This window comes from Crocodylus siamensis, chromosome 3 (assembly GCF_052110815.1).
Source record: "Crocodylus siamensis isolate JL-2025a chromosome 3, ASM5211081v1, whole genome shotgun sequence".
In the NCBI taxonomy this organism is placed as follows: Eukaryota; Metazoa; Chordata; order Crocodylia; family Crocodylidae; genus Crocodylus; species Crocodylus siamensis.
In genome coordinates this window covers 185,893,852-185,913,425 of record NC_143397.1, presented here as the reverse complement: position 1 = coordinate 185,913,425, position 19,574 = coordinate 185,893,852, and the positions used below count along the sequence as shown (strand labels likewise).

Sequence of the window (19,574 nt, the reverse complement as noted above, 5' to 3'; positions counted from 1 at the left end):
AGCTACAGATTTGGTCTTTCTTTTCTGGGCAGGGTCCAATCTGGACCTGAGACACCTGCCCCATGAAAATATTTCAACAGTTCTACTTATATAAAAAATATTGTAGAAAGTGTAAGAACTAGAAGGAATTAAGAATAGCATAAAGGACACTGTCTACATTTATCTGAATGCAAGTTTGTGTTAATTGTTCAATACTGAAGTAATACTATAGTAGCTGTAGATTTCTGTCATGAATGGAGGCAAGGATTTCTTACAGCATATATTTACTTTCTTAAATGAAAATATTTTTAGACCAAATTTTCTTTCTGTGTATGTACTTACATGATACCAGGAAGTACGTAAAGGACCTCACCCCCATAATTATACACTAGATCTAAGTTTACTTAAATTCATACTAGGTCATTTCCTCTTACTTTCAAAACCATGTGCAAAAGATTAACCATATTAAATAAAATAGGTTTTCAAATGAATATTTGTGTTATAATTTAAAATTAAAATTATGTTTATTCTTTTAGAAAAGGGAAGCTGACAGAAAGCAGGAATGACTAAAGGCATAGGCACACAGATATAAACATCCATGGATATACTGATTATGCACCAACACTTATAATTTATTATAATTATAGGAAGGCAGCTGCTTCCATACATCTCTTTCAAGTTCCCACTGGGGCTAGCGAACTAAGACTCTCTGGAACTAAACAACACACTAATCAGCTCAGAGTATATTCATCTTCAGTTAAAGAGGCATTTCCACTAACCCCACTGATTGAACTATAAATTGAGAAGTTAAGCCTTCAAAAGTTTATCTTCAAACCCACTTTCACATTTGGAAAGAACATACTTCCTAATCACAATGTTAGTTTTATGTTGCTTGAAAAATATCTGTTAAGTATGTGGGACTAGAGCCTCTCCTGGTGTACAATGGTGTAGCACTGTGGTTTTAAACAAACCAATGATGACTCACACCAGCAGAGGGTCTGGTATTCAGTTTCTCAAGTAAAGATAGCATTGTTCAGCTTGCAATGAATACTAATAAAGCACATGGTGTTATGAAAAGTTCATATTCAGGACACAATACTGACTGCAAAAGCGCCTGTCAATCACTGTCAGTGTACAGGAGGTTTGGAAACTGTAACAGTAGAAATTCACATGAACACTGAATGGATTGTTCTTTTAGCAAAACCAGAAAGGCTCACATGCACAGTCTTCATTTAATGGCAATTTGAGAAAAGCAGGTGATCTTTTCAGAAAGGACACTGTTAGGGTCACTTCTTCTCCTGCATTGCGAAGAACTTGTACCTAAGGATTGAACAGAAATGTCATAAATTAAAAAAATAAAGTAACAAATCTAAATAAAAACTACTAATTTATCACATTGATCATATCTGCTCCATGATCTATAAAATGGCTTATAGGAAAAAAAAAAGATGGAAAAACATGAATCTTGCCATATTCTTATCTCTAGTATCCTTGATAAAAAAAGTGAACAACATCTGAAAATAGCTATGTTTGTATGAAGGGCTGTCTTTTAAATGTCTCCAGACAATAAAGTGAGATTCTATGTTGGCAGCTTCCATGACCTGCCCATTGTTCTGTCTGTCTTCAACTGCAGTTATCCTTAGTCTAACATTATACTGTGGCTCCAATTCCTCTTCCACTCACTCAGAAGAACTAGCCTTGTAGTGCCCTCAAACTCAGGCTGAGAGGCATTACATTTGTACCAGGAGAAAAATCTTTCCCCTGGCACAAAGAGAGTGTACAGCCATTCAAGGGCTTTCTCCCAGAAGAAAAATGGCTCTTCCACAAAGTTCTAGTTCTCCAAGATCTCAGGTAGCTCTGTGGGGACCTTGCTGCCTGTCCTGTCAATCAGCTGACTGGCAGGGCCGGGAGAACCATTCTCCTGGGGGGCGGGGAACCTGGGAGGGTTCCCACTGTGAAAGAAAAGCCCCCCAGTGGTGCACTCCTCTGGGTCAACCTGAAGGACTGCAATTAACTGCACCTGAGATTGGAGATCTCCCAGAGCTTCTCCTACTGATGGAGAAGTGCCCCTACCCCATGTGCCCCTCCAGGTTGAACTGGAGGAGTGCACTGGGGGAGACAGGTGCACCAGGGAGGATGCCAGACCCAAGAGAATACCTCCCAGGCTCCCTGCCCTGGTTCTTGGCCCTCTAAACTTTAGATTGGGGCAGGCAAAATATGGCCTGTGGGGCTGAATTTGGTCTGCCACACAATTCCATCCAGCCTGTGGGGCCCCTCTGTAAGCCCTCTGTAGGCCCTGGCCCTGAGCTGTCACTCTGCTAGATGGTAAGTCCCTGCTAACCAACCACCCACCCCCTGACCCTGGCCTGGCCTGACCTACCCCCTTCTCCAAGCCAAGGGGGGCTAAAGACAAGAATCCCCTGCTTGACAGAGCTTTTGCCTGGCTACCCCATGGCTGGTTCCTGCCTCCTCCCTGGAGAGTGGGAATTCAGGTAAGGGCCCCATTGAGCCAGGGCCAGGGACTCCTACTAGGGGAAAGGAGCAGCATTACAAGGAGCCATGTGCTATAGGGGCAGTTGGGGCTTGTCCTGCACACTGCAGGTGCTGTGTGCTATGGGGCTGGGTCAGGCTGGCCCCACATGATGCCACTACACGTCGCTGGGGAACTGGGCAGTAGTGCAGCAACAGCATACTACAGGGCTAGATGGGGCTGGCCCTGCTCACTTCCACCATGTGCAGCCTGGGGTGGGAGCACATGAGCTGTGGCTATGAGGCTGAGTGTGGCTGGTCCCACACCCTGCCACCATGTGTGAATGGGAAGTCAGGTGGAAGCGCTATTAGGCTGGGTGGGGCTGGCCCTGCATGCTGCCACCATGTGTAGCTAGGGCCTTGGATGGAAGCTGCATGTTGCATGGCCAGGTGGGCCTGGCCTTGCATCTGCTGCCACCTGTGGCCAGGGACTGGGTTGGGATCACAGGAAGCTGCATGCTATGGATCCAGGCAGGGCTGGCCCCACTTGCTGCCACCACATACAGATCCAGGGACTGGCACACTTCAGGAACTCCAAAGGCCTCCCCCCAACCCCTCCACACACACTCATACACCCCACCCCCAACCATACCCCCAAACACACTCCCACACCCCCACCATACTCATGCATATACCCACAGCCTCCAAGACACTCCATGCCAAAAATATACCCCACACTAACCTCTCCATACCCACTCCTCACCTTCCCCCATATCCCACCCACCACACACACATCCACTCCCCAACCACACACCCCACATACACCCCCTTACCTCCACTGCACACAATATACAAGACTAAGACTGTATTTTGAGCTATTATAATTGCCTCTAGATACACTATGCAAACACACACAAATCAGTGCAAAATATTTTAATTTTATTTAAAAAATAAGTTATAGTAGATATTTGATTTTTCAGTATACACTATGTTTTATTTTTTTTTCTGATTTCAAGATATTACCACACCCCACACCACCTCCCAGGAGTATTTCTGGGGCAAGGGGAGGGATTTTTGGTGGCAAAATTCAGGGGTTTGGGTTGAGTACTGTAGTCCCAAGATGCTGACCAGGGGGCAGGTCTACCCTTGCACCCCTTGACAACTCACCAAAACTCCTTAAGTGACCTTAAGTGACTCTCCAGCTAAAATAATTTCCCACCCCAGCTTTAGATGCTGCCTCCACTGCTCAGCCAAGTGGCACAGTTGGGGTCCTAGCCCACACTGGCTTCCCCTCCCACCTGTGCCACTCAGCTGGGCAGCAGGGGCAGGGATTGCAAAGCTTCACAGTTGGGAAACAGGGATGGGGAAGCTATATCTGCCCTGTTTCCCAGGCCTTGGGATTTAATGACATACTCCCACTCCATTTCTTGGTCCCATGAGCCTTAAATACCACATGTGCTGTCCCCCAGAACAGCACGTGGCAATTTAAAAGCAAGGGAGCTGGGACCCAGACTCAGAGAGGCTGCATCCAGCCCCACTTCCCTAGCTGCACAGTGGAACTGTGTATTGACAGACTGAACTCTTCCCAGGTAGGAGATCAGACAGACCATCAAGTAATGGGCTCCCCTAAGGTTAGGGGGGAGGTCAGGGTAAAGCCCTCTAGTGCAGCCTGAATGAAGAGCTCACCTTGTTGCTCTCAAGCCAGGGGGCTGGAACACATTTATGCTCTAACTTCCAGGTTATCTCCCTACCGGTAAGTTTCAGAGAGATTATTGCCTGTAGAAACAAATGTTTGTTCATGGCCTAAGTGTTATAAGCTTGAGCCCCATTTTAGCTTTAGCTTAGATTGTTTACCCTGTCACTGTACAATGACATTTTAGGTTAATTTAAGCTTCAGTGATCTTAGTTCTCCAGTGTTATTTTACAACTCCACTTGGGCTGTATTTGCTTTTCTATCTCCTTCCCTTCTTCTGCCTGAAAGTCATTTACCTTTCACCTCATATTTCTCTGGTGTAGTTCCTTAGCATTTGAATAGAGATGCCATCCAAGATACCTTTCACTTACGCTGCCAGTTGGCCAGAAAAGACACCAACTTTCTAAAAAATCTATGTTATGTTATCAGTAAGATCCATATTTAGGGAAATTTACCCAAGCTAATATTGTTACATTTAGTAGGGAAACAAGGTGGGACAGAGAACTTAGATTCAGTACAAATCACTCTGGTTTGCAAACTGAACTTCTTAATAACATTGTTTACATTTTTTGCTGACAAAGACCCTTTACTTCTGCCTTCAAAATTACCTCCCTTAGTAATGAATAACTCCATATGAACAGTTTTGGGGGTTTTTTTAAATTGATTTTGTATACTGCTGTAGACATCAGATCCCTGGAAGGCAACAGAGAGAGGGGTCACTTTAAAAAATGCTACAATTCAGTGTAGCCTGATTTAATGCATTAGTATACAGATCATATAGGACAGCCTACCATCTTAGCACATGAGATAATAGCAATATCATGGCTGTTTTCACACAGGCTAAGATTGGTAAAATTTTGTAGTGAGAAATACTCCTCAATATTAAGGTATGTGATATGAAAATGTACCTCTTGGACAGCTGTGTGTGTAAATCTCTTCTTAAGTACTAGTTAAGCAGACCTAATGACAACAAATTGGATATAGTATTTAAAGTTAGCTTTATAATTACAATGCCCAATTCCATTCCACCTAGTAAGCATCTAGTTGGATTAAGGCATCAACATACTACTTTATTCCACCCTGATCAAGTCCCTGAAAATTCATTGATCCATCTACTTCTGAAACATATTACTTCTTAAACCTTTAAGACTGAGTAACAAAAAAGCAGTGAGAAACAAGAGGACACACCCACTTTTGTATTATTAATTTTTCAGAGACAAGAACATGGTGGAATATAATGTAGGTGCCTAAATCCACTTGCACAGCTAATAGATGGAACAGAATCTGGCTCACAATGTATAGTTATGGTTGTTACTGTTATTGTATGTGTGAGTTGGAGGGGGGGTGGGGAATTTTAGGTGCATCGCTCCTCTGTACTCACCTGCCATGACTTGGATGAAGAAAAGGAAGGGAATTAGTGCCTCTTGATGTTGGAAATGAATAACTGCCACCCCAAAGCTATATGCTCAAATTGTTAATTTTATGAACTAAAGAGATACAGTAACACTAGTCTCATCAATTACTTCATTGATGAGGGCAGTCTGGACTGTAGATTTGAAGTTTCCAGTTCAGAATACCCAGATACTCTGTAACTGATTGTTGCCACCAACTGCGTCGTTAGTGGGATGCATCTGCCGCATCTTTTATTCTTTACACGCATCTCCGACTGTGAGCAGCCCCCTGCTGCTCCCTCTCAGTCTGTATCGCCACTTTCAGTGACGCCACATTCATGACCGCATTCTAGTGGTTGATATCAATTTCTGTCCCCCTATATACACCGAGGGATCCTATTCCTCTCTTCACAGCCTCCCAGCTGATCCTTCTCCCGACTCCTTTGTCTTTCCTGCACTCACCAGATCCACCACTAATTCAGAAGCGATAACCTTTTTGTAGAGAACCTGCCAAGCTTCCCAGAGCCCTGCACTCCCGGCGTCTTCTCCAGCTACAGGTTGGTCCCGTGGTTTTCTCCCCAGAGTCTTGGAGACCCTCTATCCATCATCTTGTGCCCAAAGGCAATCAGTCTTTTCCCCACCGCCAGCTTTATTCCAGTTTTGGCAGGCTAATCACCCAATCCTGTCTCGGGTGTGTAATTCCTTTCACCTGGCAGGGTTCAACACTGGGTCAATCTTGCCTAATTTTATCCAAGTAATAGGGCTTCTGCCTGAGCCCCTATTACAGTATGCATTTATTGTAGATTGGAATATTTTGTAAATGTAAACATGATATATAGGCATATAAAATAACATTTTTTTTTTTTACTCCATTAAGCTGCATGTTTATTCAGAAACTATGACAGGGGCTCTGGTCATTCCACAGAACAATATGTTTTCTATTTTGGATTGAGCAGTGGACAGAACATCACTCCCAAGAAGGGGAATGGCCTATTGCCATTAGCGAGGAGGTTTAAAACACTTGAGCCCATTTTGTTTTGAATGAGCCTTGCTTCCCCAAATAGAGCCATCATCATCTGCCTGAATGGAAGACTTATTTTTCCTTATGTACAGGCAAGTGACTCAGAATGACCACAGACAGAAGCAGAAGCTTCTGGGAACATATTACAGAATTTAGTTCATGCTGAAAAGATGACCAGTGTATGAGAAAAAGGATTATAGCCCCCTGGAAAGGTGAGACTTATTTCATTATGAAACCAAGGAAAAGGGTAGAAAGAAAGAGCAGAGCCATTAGCAATGTGAATTAAAAGAACCAAAAACATGAAAAGGAGGAAAACTGCTCCTGAAGATCACATTAAAATTCTTCTAAAAAATTAAAGAGTGCCTCATTTGTGCTCTAACAAGATTATCTGTAAGTATTAATACAAGCCATTTTACCCCTCCCCCTCCCCCAATTTAAACAATTATCCTCTAATGAGCCAAATTTGTATTCAGCTAAGGCATATTTTCTAGAAATTTATCTAGTCTTGATCCGTAGACTCCATTATTTTAACTTTAAATGTGCGCATTTTATGTCTAATTTGAATTTCTATGCAGTTAAATTCCAGCCATTATAAAAAAGTATCCTTACAAGTATGGCTGGTGGAAGTTTTCCTAGTAAAAAAAAATCCTGTTTTTGACCAAAAATGGGATTTAACTAAACTTAAAAAAATAAATAAATAAAGAAGTATCTGCTTCTTGTAAAATTCCACGCCCCCATTCCCCCTACCCCAAAATTATACATTAGTTCTTAAAAGTTTTCATTGTTCCGCCAGAGATTGAGCTGTTTTTACTTAGATATGCTGCCAAGATTCCTCATAAGTTATGTAGTTCAATTACTTCAGCTCATTGTTGTTCTTTATGTTTCAGGCTTTATGTCATACTTCAGGTTGTATGAAGCACTCACTGTTTTCCTTTGGTAAGTGAAAGCAAACTTACAGTAGAAAATGGAGTATAAGAGATAGCATAGGAAATCTGTGGTTATTCCCTGATTTTAAAAAAATGACAAAGTAAAAAAAAGAACATTTTCTGTGGGGGATTTTTTTTCTTTTCATCCAGCTCTACCTATTACTGAAGCAGCAAAATAATTCATTCACTGATAGCAAATGAATTTATTACCATGCAGCACACAGTAACGGTCAATGGTCAATGGTCAAAAGTAAGTTAAATTGCTTTAATACAGGGTTACTTCTCTGCCTACACTGGAGAAGGAAGGGGTCAGAAGGAAGAGAGAGTTATTGTTAAAATAATCACTGAATAGTTTGGATTGAGTAGATGAGGATTGAATGGTAAAATATTTCATAGATTTGTGGAGCTTTACTAAGATAAGTTGAATTACCCCAATAACTAGGCCATGTGAGAAAAGAGCATTCTCTCTAAGGGAAATAAAGTGTATTTTCCTTATTTTCACCCTCTCAATATCTATCCTTAGCTCAATAAATTTCTGGGCAATGTGTGCTGTCATAGCTTTGTACATGGTGAGCTGTCTCAGAGCTCAAGAAATGAGCATGCATCTTTCAAATTCATTTTTATGAATGCACAGTGGAAAAGGAGAGAGGCCATGACTGAAAAAAATTAAGTTCTTCAAGTAAGGCCAAGGATATCTTTAGTTCACGTCTATCTAAAGAGTTAGATGCATGTGGTAAATTTCTGCTCGCCAATTAGCTCATTTCATGCAGACAGTCAAGAAGAATTTAGCTGTCAGTGATGTCACTGACAATCATTTTATCTGCATAGCCATCCAGCCTTCTTAATGAAGAAAACAGACAGACACTTATCACTTACCACATATTTATCCAGTATATATTGTTAATCCAAGACTATCGTAGCCAATGGATTTGTCAGTTATATCAACTGCAGTGAGAACTACAAAAGTGTTTCAAATACACTTTGAAAAATGATCAACATATAAGAAGGTAGCACACCTAAAAATTCCTCAAACTATCCTTTACACTAATAGCATATTAACTGATTTGTGAGGCAATATTAAAGCAACCATAGGTATATCACACTTAGTTTCTTCTGAACATTGCCAAAGCATTATAGGTATATCACACTTAGTTTCTTCTGAACATTGCCAAAACATTATTTGTAACATAAATCTACACAAACAAATCTACTATATTCTGCTGTGTAGTAAGATGCAACTCCATTAGGAAGTTGCAGCTGTTTATAGGTGGCAAGCCTGATCCTTAGAAGTGGGAGTCAATGGTTTCTAGTTCTGTAATGATTAGTCATATACATTGAAGTAAATGACAAGCTCTTTGTGTCTCATCTGTTTTTCTTATCCATATGATGAGGGTGTTTACCTATATTTAATACTTTATTAAGTGCCTTAAGGTCCTTGAATAAATTAAACAAAACAAGTGCAAAGTATTCAAGTGCTAGAAATGATTTTTGTGGAGATGCAGTTTATTTGAAATAAATATGGATCAGCTAAAAACCTAAGAAGCAAAAAGTTAGACATATCAATATGAAAGTAGCACTGACACAGAAGCAACATTAAACTGGGGTGGCATGTTGTCTTAATATAATGACAAAAAGTCAAAGCAAGAGAGGTAAATGAGTAGGCCAAGATTTTTACATTCTATAATATGCATCTCAAGCCTGCACATGACACAAAACTGGAAGGGGCTGCAAATACTTTCACAAATATGATTAGAATTGTAAAGAATATTGAATTAGAGAACTGGGCTATAGACAATAACATGAAATTCAAAGCAAAAACAATGATAAGTTTGAAGGAAAAAAAACAAAACTACAGATACAGAATGGGGAATAATTTGATAGGCAGTAGAACTGTCAAGAAGGATCTGTGGTTATGGAGCATAAGAAATTCAACAATATAACACATAACAATGTTGCTCGACTTTCTGGGCCATTAACAAAACTGTTACATGTATGATAGGGGAGGTGATGGTTTAACTGTTATATCATTCTACTGCTGGTTAAGCTTCTGCTAGAGTACTGTGTGGGATCCCCATTTTAAGAAGAATATAGAAAAAGTGGAGATGATCCAGAGGCTAGCAACAAGGATGCTAAAGGACTTGGAATGCAAGCACTATAGGGGATGGTCAAGAGCACTGGGTGTATTTAGCTTGAAAAAAATGGAGATTTAAGGAGATAATAGTTTAAGTATTTGAAAGGCTGCTATAAAGAAGAGAGAAAACAACTGTTCTCCATTGCCATAGAGGGGAGGCCTGAGGCAGTGGATTTATAACTGTAGCAGGTTTAGTTTAAGTCTCAGGAAAAACTTCCTAGCTGTAATAACTAAATGACAATGGAACAAGCTACCGTGGAAGCTATGGAATCTCCTTCACTGGAGGTTTTATTAAAAAAACAAAGAACTGGATTGGCATCTGTCTGGGATGGTTTAAGAACAATGCATCTTACATCTATATATTGGATTGTATTAGACCAGTGGGGGCCAACCTTTACAACAGGGCTGCCACACATTACCCTGCACCCTCAACAAGTACCATTCCCCTGCCCAGACCTGTTGCTCTGGTTTCTACTCCCTGCTCTGTGCACCCTCCCTAATCTGCTGCTCTACTTTCTACTTCCTGCCCTAACCATGCTGCTTGTTCCCTCCCCAATCTGCTGCATGCAACATCCAGAAATTGCCTGCGACACAGGTTGGCTACCCCTGAATTAGATGATCCCGTACCAGTAATCATGAATGACTCATGCCCCCAGTGGCTGGGGGGGCATGGTGGCAGTGGTGGGAGTGCAGCGGCAGGAGCGCAGTGGTACAGTTCCACTGGCAGTGTTGCCAGCAGCCAGCAGGGATTGCGGACCACCCGCAGATACCACTGGCAGTGCCAGTGCATTTCCTTTTTGTAGGGGGCGCACTGCCATGCTCAAGGGGTGAATGTGCACCCCCTATGTGTTGCCCCTGGCAGTAATGTAAATGAGGGTTGGGTGGGAGACTAGAGCAGGAGCCCTAGGCACTGCCCTGGAGAGGGGTGGCAAGGGTACAAAATAACTGCTGCTGCAGCTGGTGGCTGGTCCTATGACTTCTGCTGGTAGCACGGCAGCCAACACCACCCCACCTGCTGCCTTTGCCCAGGGTACAAGCTACCCTGTATGACTCTGTCACTTAGGTCTTTTGTAACCCTATGGTTCTCATTCATTTCAAATAGTTAGTTATTACTGGAAGTGAAACAAGCTGGTAATTCTTTCTTCTAAAACCACTATTTCACATTAGAAAATAAAGATGAGAGAGAAAATGAACCTTTTTTTTATTTTTTTAAACTATGGCCTAAGTTTCTTTAAAACCAACACAGGACAAAGTTTGGAAAAAAAATAATTAAAAAGTCACATAACATACTGAAGGTGTTATGTCTGACCATGCATCCAGAAAAATTGCAGTCAACTCAACATAGAATTGTGTGGGCATGCCAATGCCCAAGCTACTTAACATTAGCCAGAGATATGATTAAGATTACTCTGAACAAGAGAGATAATGAAATATGGTTGGGAGTGCTTTAATTAGACCAAGCAGGAAGAAAATAATTCAGACTCCTCTAATGATTCTTGACTTCCCTTAGATTACAAGTCAGGGTATTATTTGAACTGCAGAAAAGAGGGGTCTTGCCAGAAAAGCTCACTGGACCACTAAACCCACTTTGTGCACAAGGGGACAACAGAATGTGCCCTGAAATGCAATTTCTGTTTATCTGATTTTCAAGACACAGATATCTTTACGCATCCAGAACAGATGCACATACTGTATTTACTTGAATCCAGGGAACCTTCCTTCTTCTCTCTCCTGTCCCCCCCGCCCCCCAATTCAACAAGAGGGGAAAAAGCCTCATCTTTCATTCAAGCAGCAGATGGTTTTGGCCTGGACCTGGGCCCAGGGCTGGAACCAGAGCTCCCGTTGCTGCCAAAAGTCAGCAGCACATGCAGCGGGTCCGAGTCAGGGGCCAGCAACACAGACAGGGAACTGGGAGGCAGCTTGGACTGGAGATCAGGTGGCCGTTGGGGTTAGGGATTGGGCAAGGGGCCAAGTGGCAGGGTGTATGGGACAAGGTGCAAAAGTGAGGCTGCCTACCCCTAACACCTACCCCTCCATGGCTGCTTCCCTTACCACTTGCTCCACCATGACATAGCTTTCCCTGCTGCAGTGGTCTGGGACAAGTTTTCCATGTATAGCATCTAATTATTATGGAGTTGTCATAAATTCCAAGTTGTCTAAGATTCAGGCAAATACAGTATGTAGGTGTATACTTGCCTGCCAGGTTTATTATCTATTCCACATGCTCAAACTCCTCCAATGTAGGGATAATAAAATTACCATGCACACTTGCATGCTAAAAAGGGCACTTACTTGGTGAGGAAGCTGATATTTAGATGCAGAGAGGGAAGTAAAATTTCACCCACTCTGCCCTCATATGTGTAGGAAACAGTCTCACTTGACCAGATATAGCCATCTCCTTTGTGTTACTTGTGTGGAAGAAAATGATCATGGGAGAGAATGTGAATCAAATGAATCAAAAGATAAGTAATTGCAAAAACCCCCAAACCAAACCAAAAAACCAAAACCATACTCAAGGTATTTTGTTTTAAAACATAGAAAATAGACTGCCATCTTAGGAAATCGTAAACAAGCATTTTGGTTGTCTGGGCCTTTGTAAAGACCTGGCATCACAGAAGGATCTGTAGACTAGTGTCTCTAGTTTAAAGCAAGTGTGCAAAAACTTAATTAGTGTACCCTTTAAAATCCACTGTAGAACTGGAAGCAATGCTCTCACTGCTTACACTTATTCAACATCATGATATTTGCAATACAGCATTACTCGCTACCAAAAACATAGGAAATAAAGTATAAGAAACATCTAACACTTCTTTCCCAGGAACTGTTCTTGTCTACTATCAAGGTATTCATTTTAGGGTACAGAATCCCTACCCATGTGTAGCTTCTTCACGTTACAGTGTCAGTGTTCCCAGACGTAAAATAGAAATAATATGTACAATACTAATGAGCTATCAAGAGGATTAAGTATGGAAGCTACTGTCATTTAGTGTTGCTGTTAGTAGTGAAATTCATTTTATTCTTTACATTATGTCCTGAGCAATTGGGGGTCTAAGCTTCTGTATTTCATTTCAGAAATCAAAGGACTACTCTCAAATCATTCTACAGAAAGAAACTATACAAGTATGAACATGTAGTTAACGATATTAAGTCTGAAGTTAGACAGAAGGCAGAGCAGAATGGCACTATATAGAACAGGGAAGGGCAAAGTCTGGCCCGTGTGCCGGATCCGGTCAGCAGTGGACTCCATTTCCCAGTTACCCCTGCTCATGGCTGGGCCCAATCTCCATGGTGACTCCAGCTTCACCTGCACTGTTGAAGCTCAAGGGTAAGGTTGCCAAGAAGAGCAGCTGCGCATGCATTGGCAGTGTGCACAGCAGGGCAGGGGGCTGCACCGGAGCTGCTGGGATCTTGCAATGGGGCCAGCTTGTTCCAGACCCAGGGCAGAGCCACGAACTGCAGCCTGCATGCTCAGGGCAGGGGCACGCAGGCAGTGGATCACAGCTCTGCCCTGGCCTCTTGCAACAGTGACACCCTGATTTGGAGCAGGGGAAGAGTTGTGATCCTCAGCCTGCATGTCCCTGCCCGAAGTGTGCAGGCTATAGATCACAGCTCTGCCCTGGCTCCAAAGCAAGCTGCCCCTATCCCAAGATCCCACAGCTTTGGCGAAGCCCCTTGCCTTGCTTTGCCATGCACCCTGCCAATGTGGCTGAGGCTGGTCTCCATGGCAACCCTAGGCTTGAGCTTCCACAATGCAAGTGTAGCTGGCACCTCCATGGATACTGGCCCTAGCCATGTGGGCAGGATCAACTGGGAAATGGAGTCTGGCAGCTGTCCAAATTGGCCTTTTTGCCCATCCCAGTATAGAATAACTTGTTCATAGAGGCATGAGTTCGGTAGGCTACAGTTTACTTTATTGGATGCTCTGAATATAGTTGCATTTAATGCTTTTGTTTTTATTGCACTTTCCCATTTCATCCTCAAAACACAAGTATTCCAGATTCAGAGACTCCCTATAACTAGATGGAAGGAATCTCTCTAGAAATCTCAGTGGGACTTCAAACCCTTCTGATTCAGAGTCCCATGAACTGACCCTCCTCCAATTTCTTGAATATCCTACTCAGCATATTCATTTCTTGGCACCACTCTGAAACTTCACAATGGTAGCAGCATCACCACATTGTATTATAAATCAAACAAGCACTAGATCTACCTCCATGCCACCAACTTTCATCCTAAACTTGCCACTAAATTGACTGTCTACAGTCAAGATCCATACTACAACCATAACTCCTCTGATCTCAGCCAGGAGGATTGCAGAACAAGAAATCGTCCACAGACTGGATTAAGTATCATCTCAATAAAGACTCTGGATTCTTATCTCATTACCTAGTGTGACAGGTGTGCCTCTTCAGGGTCTGTCCACTAGTGACCCCACCCACCTGTTATGGGCCAGCAACCTGCCTTCTCACCCATCATGCCTTGTTGTTAATTAACATGCTCTAATTAAGCAATTAAGTGGGAGGCTGCCCATTTTCTGCCCCGATGCCAGGGGGCACTATCTGTGGCTCCTTCCCTCTCATAGCCCAAGCCTCACAGACATTACTCACATTGGTTAGTTTGGGCCTTATTATATTCTAGCCCCCTTTTCCTTGCTGGGCTCTCTGTGGCCCTGCTCCATTCACTGGGCATTCAGCAGTGCTGCCCCCCCGGGGCTTCTCTCACTCAGGTAGGCTCAGGCGGCTATAGCCATGCCTGGCCCCAACTCTCCTCCTCAGGGTCTCAAACCCCCACCTGACTCTACACCCCTTCTCTGGGGCTGGGGTCCATACACCCAAAATGCTGTGCCCTCACAGTTGCCAGGGTCAGTGCACCCAAAATGCTGTGCCCTCACAGTTGCCAGGGTCCCCACACTACCAGGAGTCCCCATGAGGCCTCCTCCAACCCCTAATAGTCACCTAAACCACCAGTCTAAACAGTGAACACAAAACACAAGTCCCTGGGCTATAACATAAAATCTAAGCCACCCAGCTAAACAACATTCAGTCCCTACCAGGGAATTCTCCACCCCATAACAGCAATCAGGAGCTGCTTGTGCAGTCAGGCTTCTCCCCTCTGTTTACTCTAACAGAGCTCCTTCTCCTTTGGCTGCTAGCAAGGAACTGCCTGCCTAGCCTCAGCCTGGGGTTATATGGGAGCCAGGCCCTGCCCCTTCTGGTCAGCTGACTCCCACTGGTTACCCTGGCAACCCGCAGCTGGATTCCTTACTTATTGCTTCACAAGTAGCAGGGGCCCCAGTGCCCTGCTACACCTGGACTAACTTTTATTACCCATGTGTCAGTCAGTGAGAAACTGTGCTGCTTATCCCTTTTGATCTCCTTAACTCACCATCGCTTGCCTCAGTGTCCCTTTGTATTTACCAATGTCCCTATCACTTAAATTATGTTTTGGCTTTTTATTTAGTACCCTTGGTCTCTAAGTCCATTCATAGCAACTTACATATAGGCTGTAGCCTGCAAATTCTCAGGCATCTCTGAACAAGTTAGTCTAGATAGGTGCCACCAAGCCCTGCTTTCTATACAGGCATACCTCGGAGATATTGCAGGTTCGGTTCCAGACCACCGCAATAAAGTGAATATCGCAATAAAGTGAGTCTCACAAATTTTTTGGTTTCCCAGTGCGTATAAAAGTTATGTTTGCACTATACTGTAGTCTATTAAGTGTGCAATGGCATTATGTCTAAAAAAAAATGTACATACCTTAATTAAAAAATACTTTATTGCTAAAAAATGCAAAGTAAGCAAATGCTGTTGGAAAAATGGCGCCGATAGACTTGCTAGACGCAGAGTTGCCACAAACCTTCAATTTGTAAAAAACGCAATATCTGCGAAGCGCAATAAAGTGAAGCACAATAAAACGAGGTATGCCTGTATATGTATAGTTACTGTTAAAAACAAAACAAAACAAAAAAAACTTTTCTATGTTAAAGATCATCACCAATGGGTTTGGGAATACATTTTTCTTATACCACACTTCACCACTGCATAAATTTATTGATGCAAATAAGGAAACCAAAGAAAAGCATTTGGTTTGAGAGATACCATACAAGAATAGCAAGCATTCTAGCCACCAGGTTTTATATTCACATATAAGCACAATGAAGTGGTTGAACTCTTGCATCTCATAACAGTATGAAGCAGCCAAATGAAAACATGCATAATAATGCTAAACTGAACTTTCAAAAACAAACATCCACACATTATATTGCCTCCTAATTTTATAGCTTTATTAAATCTCCAATTCAGGAAAACACTCAAGGAAGTTATGAAGTCTCTCTCGCTACTTAGAAAAGCACTGCAGCATGTGTTAAAAATTACCCTGGCCATTTGTACACATGATGGGAGTTTAGTTCCCCTAAACTGAAGCAGTGGATTTTTAATTGTGATGATTATTGAAACCATCATTTCAATTTAGAGGCTTCTGTCACTGTTATTATCCTTTTTTTTTTCCAGCAGAGTCTGCCCGTGGCCAGGACGTGAGCTGCCACTGGGCCCTGAGCTGCAGGGGGTCCCAGTTCTTCCCTCCATGGTGGCAGCACTCCCCTGGGCCACCTGGGCAAACTACTAGCAGGCTGGGTGCTGGCTCTGAGCTGGGGCAGCACCCAGCCCACTAGCAACCCATCTGGATGGCCTGGGGGTGGGGGAGGGGAGAAGGGCACCACCACACTGGAGGGAAGGATCAGGGCCTCCCACAGTTCAGATTCTGCTGGGGGACAAGCTGCTGGTGGACTGAGTGGCCCCTTATGTTCAGGGGCTCCCAGTTCTTCCCTCTGCAGTGGCAGAATCCCCCAGGGCTGCCTGGATGGGCTGCTAGTATGCCAGGTGATGCCCCAGCTCAGAGGCAGCATCCAGCCTGATCCAACTTTTCCCTGAGCTTGCCATAGCTTCCAGCGCCCCATGCACTGTCTCTGCTACCTCCCTGCCATGTGGGACTACCTGGAAATGGGCTGTTTTGCCCCTAGGGCAGTGTGGGAAGGTGGAAGGAGGGCAGCTGGGTATGCTGGTGGCTGGAGAAGGCAGTGGGGACCATGTACAGGTTTCTGGAAACCTGCCAAGCCTGAGCTTCCCTGAGCCCTCCCAGGCTTCTCGTGCCTTGTGCACTATCCCTGCCACCTTCCCTGGCCACCGGCACATCCAACCTCCCTCCTTCCAAGGGCTGCCCCAGAAGCAAGCTGGGTGTGTTGGTGGCTAGAGAAGCTGGTAGGGACAGTGCACAGGGTGCTGGAAGCCTGGGTGGGCTTGGGAATGGAAGTATCACTGCAATTTGTTAGGTAGCAAACTAAAAAACATTAGAATGTATTTTAGTTTGCTACATAAGAAAGTCATTTACATCGCAATATACCACCACACATAACGTGTGATATAGGCAACTGGTAGGGGTACACATGCCCCCCCTCAATGGCTGACACTGATGCTGTCAGTAGGGCTGCTGCTCCCCTTCACAGGGCTGCCACCATCAGTGGCTTCTGTGGGTGCCCCCCCCCCAATTCAGGAGGCACCAGGCACTTATGCTTGTGACAATTAAACTGCTATAAAAGGGTAACTAAACCACTAAGAATGGCAATTTCATCACAGGTACAAGAGTCCCCTTTGAATTAAGTAACTATTCTGGTTTTGGATAGAAGCTAACAAGCCCAGTTTTGAATTCAAAATAAAGACTTTCTAATAAAGACAAGGTTGTATACCACTTAAAACACAACATAAAAGACTTAAGGGTCATGTGCATGGAGGGGAGGTCTTAATTAGGGCATAAGGCCTTATTTTTTCCCTTCTGAACTAGGAAAAAATCCTTTTTATATGCTGCCAAATGACTTAAAATAATGCAAAATCCAGGTGTGTGTATGCACACACATATGTTTAACAGGAGACCACTAGGAGTTATAATTTTTTTCTGACAATAGAAATAAAAAATCATGGCTAACTCTGACAGTTATACAAGCACTTTTATACAATATTATAGATGCACACTACACATATCTTTGTAGAAGGCCATAACAGGCTAAGGCCAGAAACCTCAACACTCACAAATTAAAAAAAACTAACCAACCTTAAAGCACTTTAAAAGATATTTATTTAGATTTTTTCTAAGTGTTCTGTACACCATGGAATATACCTGTGCTCAACATATACGCAATATATTCAAGTTATAAATACATCACAATATGAAGAGGTTTGTACTTTCCTAACACACTTATTGTAATACTAGTCATATTTAATTGGTCTTCTTGATAATAATGTTAACTGCTACCATTTTTATAACTTTACAATACTTCATAGGAAGGTACATGAATATATGCAACAAACAAAGGGTAAATTTCAATGCAGGGTAATGATACCTGGAATAGCTCTAAGAAAATTACCTTGGACAATGTAAGCAGTATTGCCACTAGCATAGGGAACTATGCAGGCTAATTTACCCTTCAGAGGCAAGTTGTATGTCTCTACACTGCTACAGTGCATAGTGCAGTGAAAAAATATTCACAAAGAGATTCTCATTCTGAAATTTTTACCATATATGGCCCTAAACAAATAAAGATTTTAGGTAGCTGGCTCCCTAATTAGAAGAGCTGTGTGAGGCTTTGGATTGTGCTTCGGATCCAGGGCCATTTTGGACACTTCGGCATCAAAAGCAGCATGCCCAGAGCAAAGCACAGGCCCATTTAAGCTGTCCAAAGCAATTCGGAGCTGAAAGTGAAAGTGAAAGTTAGGAGAGGGAGGGGGAATGGAGGAGGGAGGGAGAGTGGGAGGGTGGTGGGCGGGGGGGGAACTGACATGTGTAGGTGGCCAGTGAGAAGGCTTTCTCTCTGGCTGCCTTTCCAATGACAGCATCTGGGGGGAGGGACCTAGAAACAGCATAAAAGCCTTTGGAGGCATGCTGTGCCTTTTCCTAGCTTGTTCCCTCTTAGGAACTGAGTGAGAAAGGTATCCTAGCAGACTCAGTAATTGAACCTGCCTGCTCCTTTTTGTTGATAGAAAGGATTGGGTAGGGTTTAACTTATCTTATCTTAGCTATTCAATTACTATTACTATTCAATTCATTTCTTTCAATTTATATTTGCTTTTTTTTTTTTGTGCAAACTTTGAAAAAAGAAAGCTGTGTTTTCCCTGCCAGCGTGATCCATCACTGTGCAGGGAGGCACACACATTGCACACAGGCACGCACACACATACACAATATAAATAAGAAAAAACAGCTATTCATAGGAGAAGACAGACAGACAGATAGCACACGATTTTTATACAACTCTTAACACTGAAGCAAACAATCAAAGAACAGTCCAAGGCGCGCACACAACAGAGGGAATAAAACACAACACAAAAGGATTGATACACACACACAGACCTTTTGCAGCACAGGAAAGATCAATATGAAGTGTGCTAGAAAGGCAGATGCCAGGTCTTCCGGCAGGGGAGGGAGAAGGGGTAGGGGGAGAGCTAGAGCTGCAAGCCCCCCCCCCTAAACACAGATGCATTTTCTTCCCAAGCAGCCATGACATCAGTGCTGCCAGTGGAAGATGGGAGATGGGAGCAGTGTCTGCATCTGATGTCCCTGCACCTCCACCATCTCCGTTCAGTCCAGAAGTGGGCACCAGCAGTGGAATCACTGAGACCTCCCCAATGTCATCTCTCAGCATGAGCCTCCCACTGCCAGAGGAGGAGCTGGAGCTGGAACCAGGGATGCTGAGTGCGCTGGCTCAAGCAATTCTGGGGACTGAGGGGGAATCAGAGTCTGTGCTCTACAACCCTCAAATTTTCCCTAGACCCAGGTCTCCTTTGGAAAGCAGCGCCTCAGAGAAGGCTGAGATTGTGAAGGCAAGTGGCTCAGCTGAGGCAGCTCCTCCTGCTGTTGAGCCTCAGCCTGCTGAGGAGTGGAATAAGGCAGGATCCTCAACCTCAACCCAGAAGTG

General features: G+C 43.4%; 1 protein-coding gene across 1 annotated transcript in view; it reads right to left on the bottom strand.

Annotated features, from left to right (window-relative positions):
• Positions 1–19,574, bottom strand: part of SNTG1 (syntrophin gamma 1) — a 335,406-nt gene that overhangs the window by 204,585 nt on the left and 111,247 nt on the right. Inside the window, exon 8 of the mRNA XM_090037318.1 lies at positions 1,197–1,299. Within this exon, the coding sequence (XP_089893444.1) occupies positions 1,197–1,299 (103 nt within the window). The remainder of the gene's footprint in view (positions 1–1,196; positions 1,300–19,574) is intronic.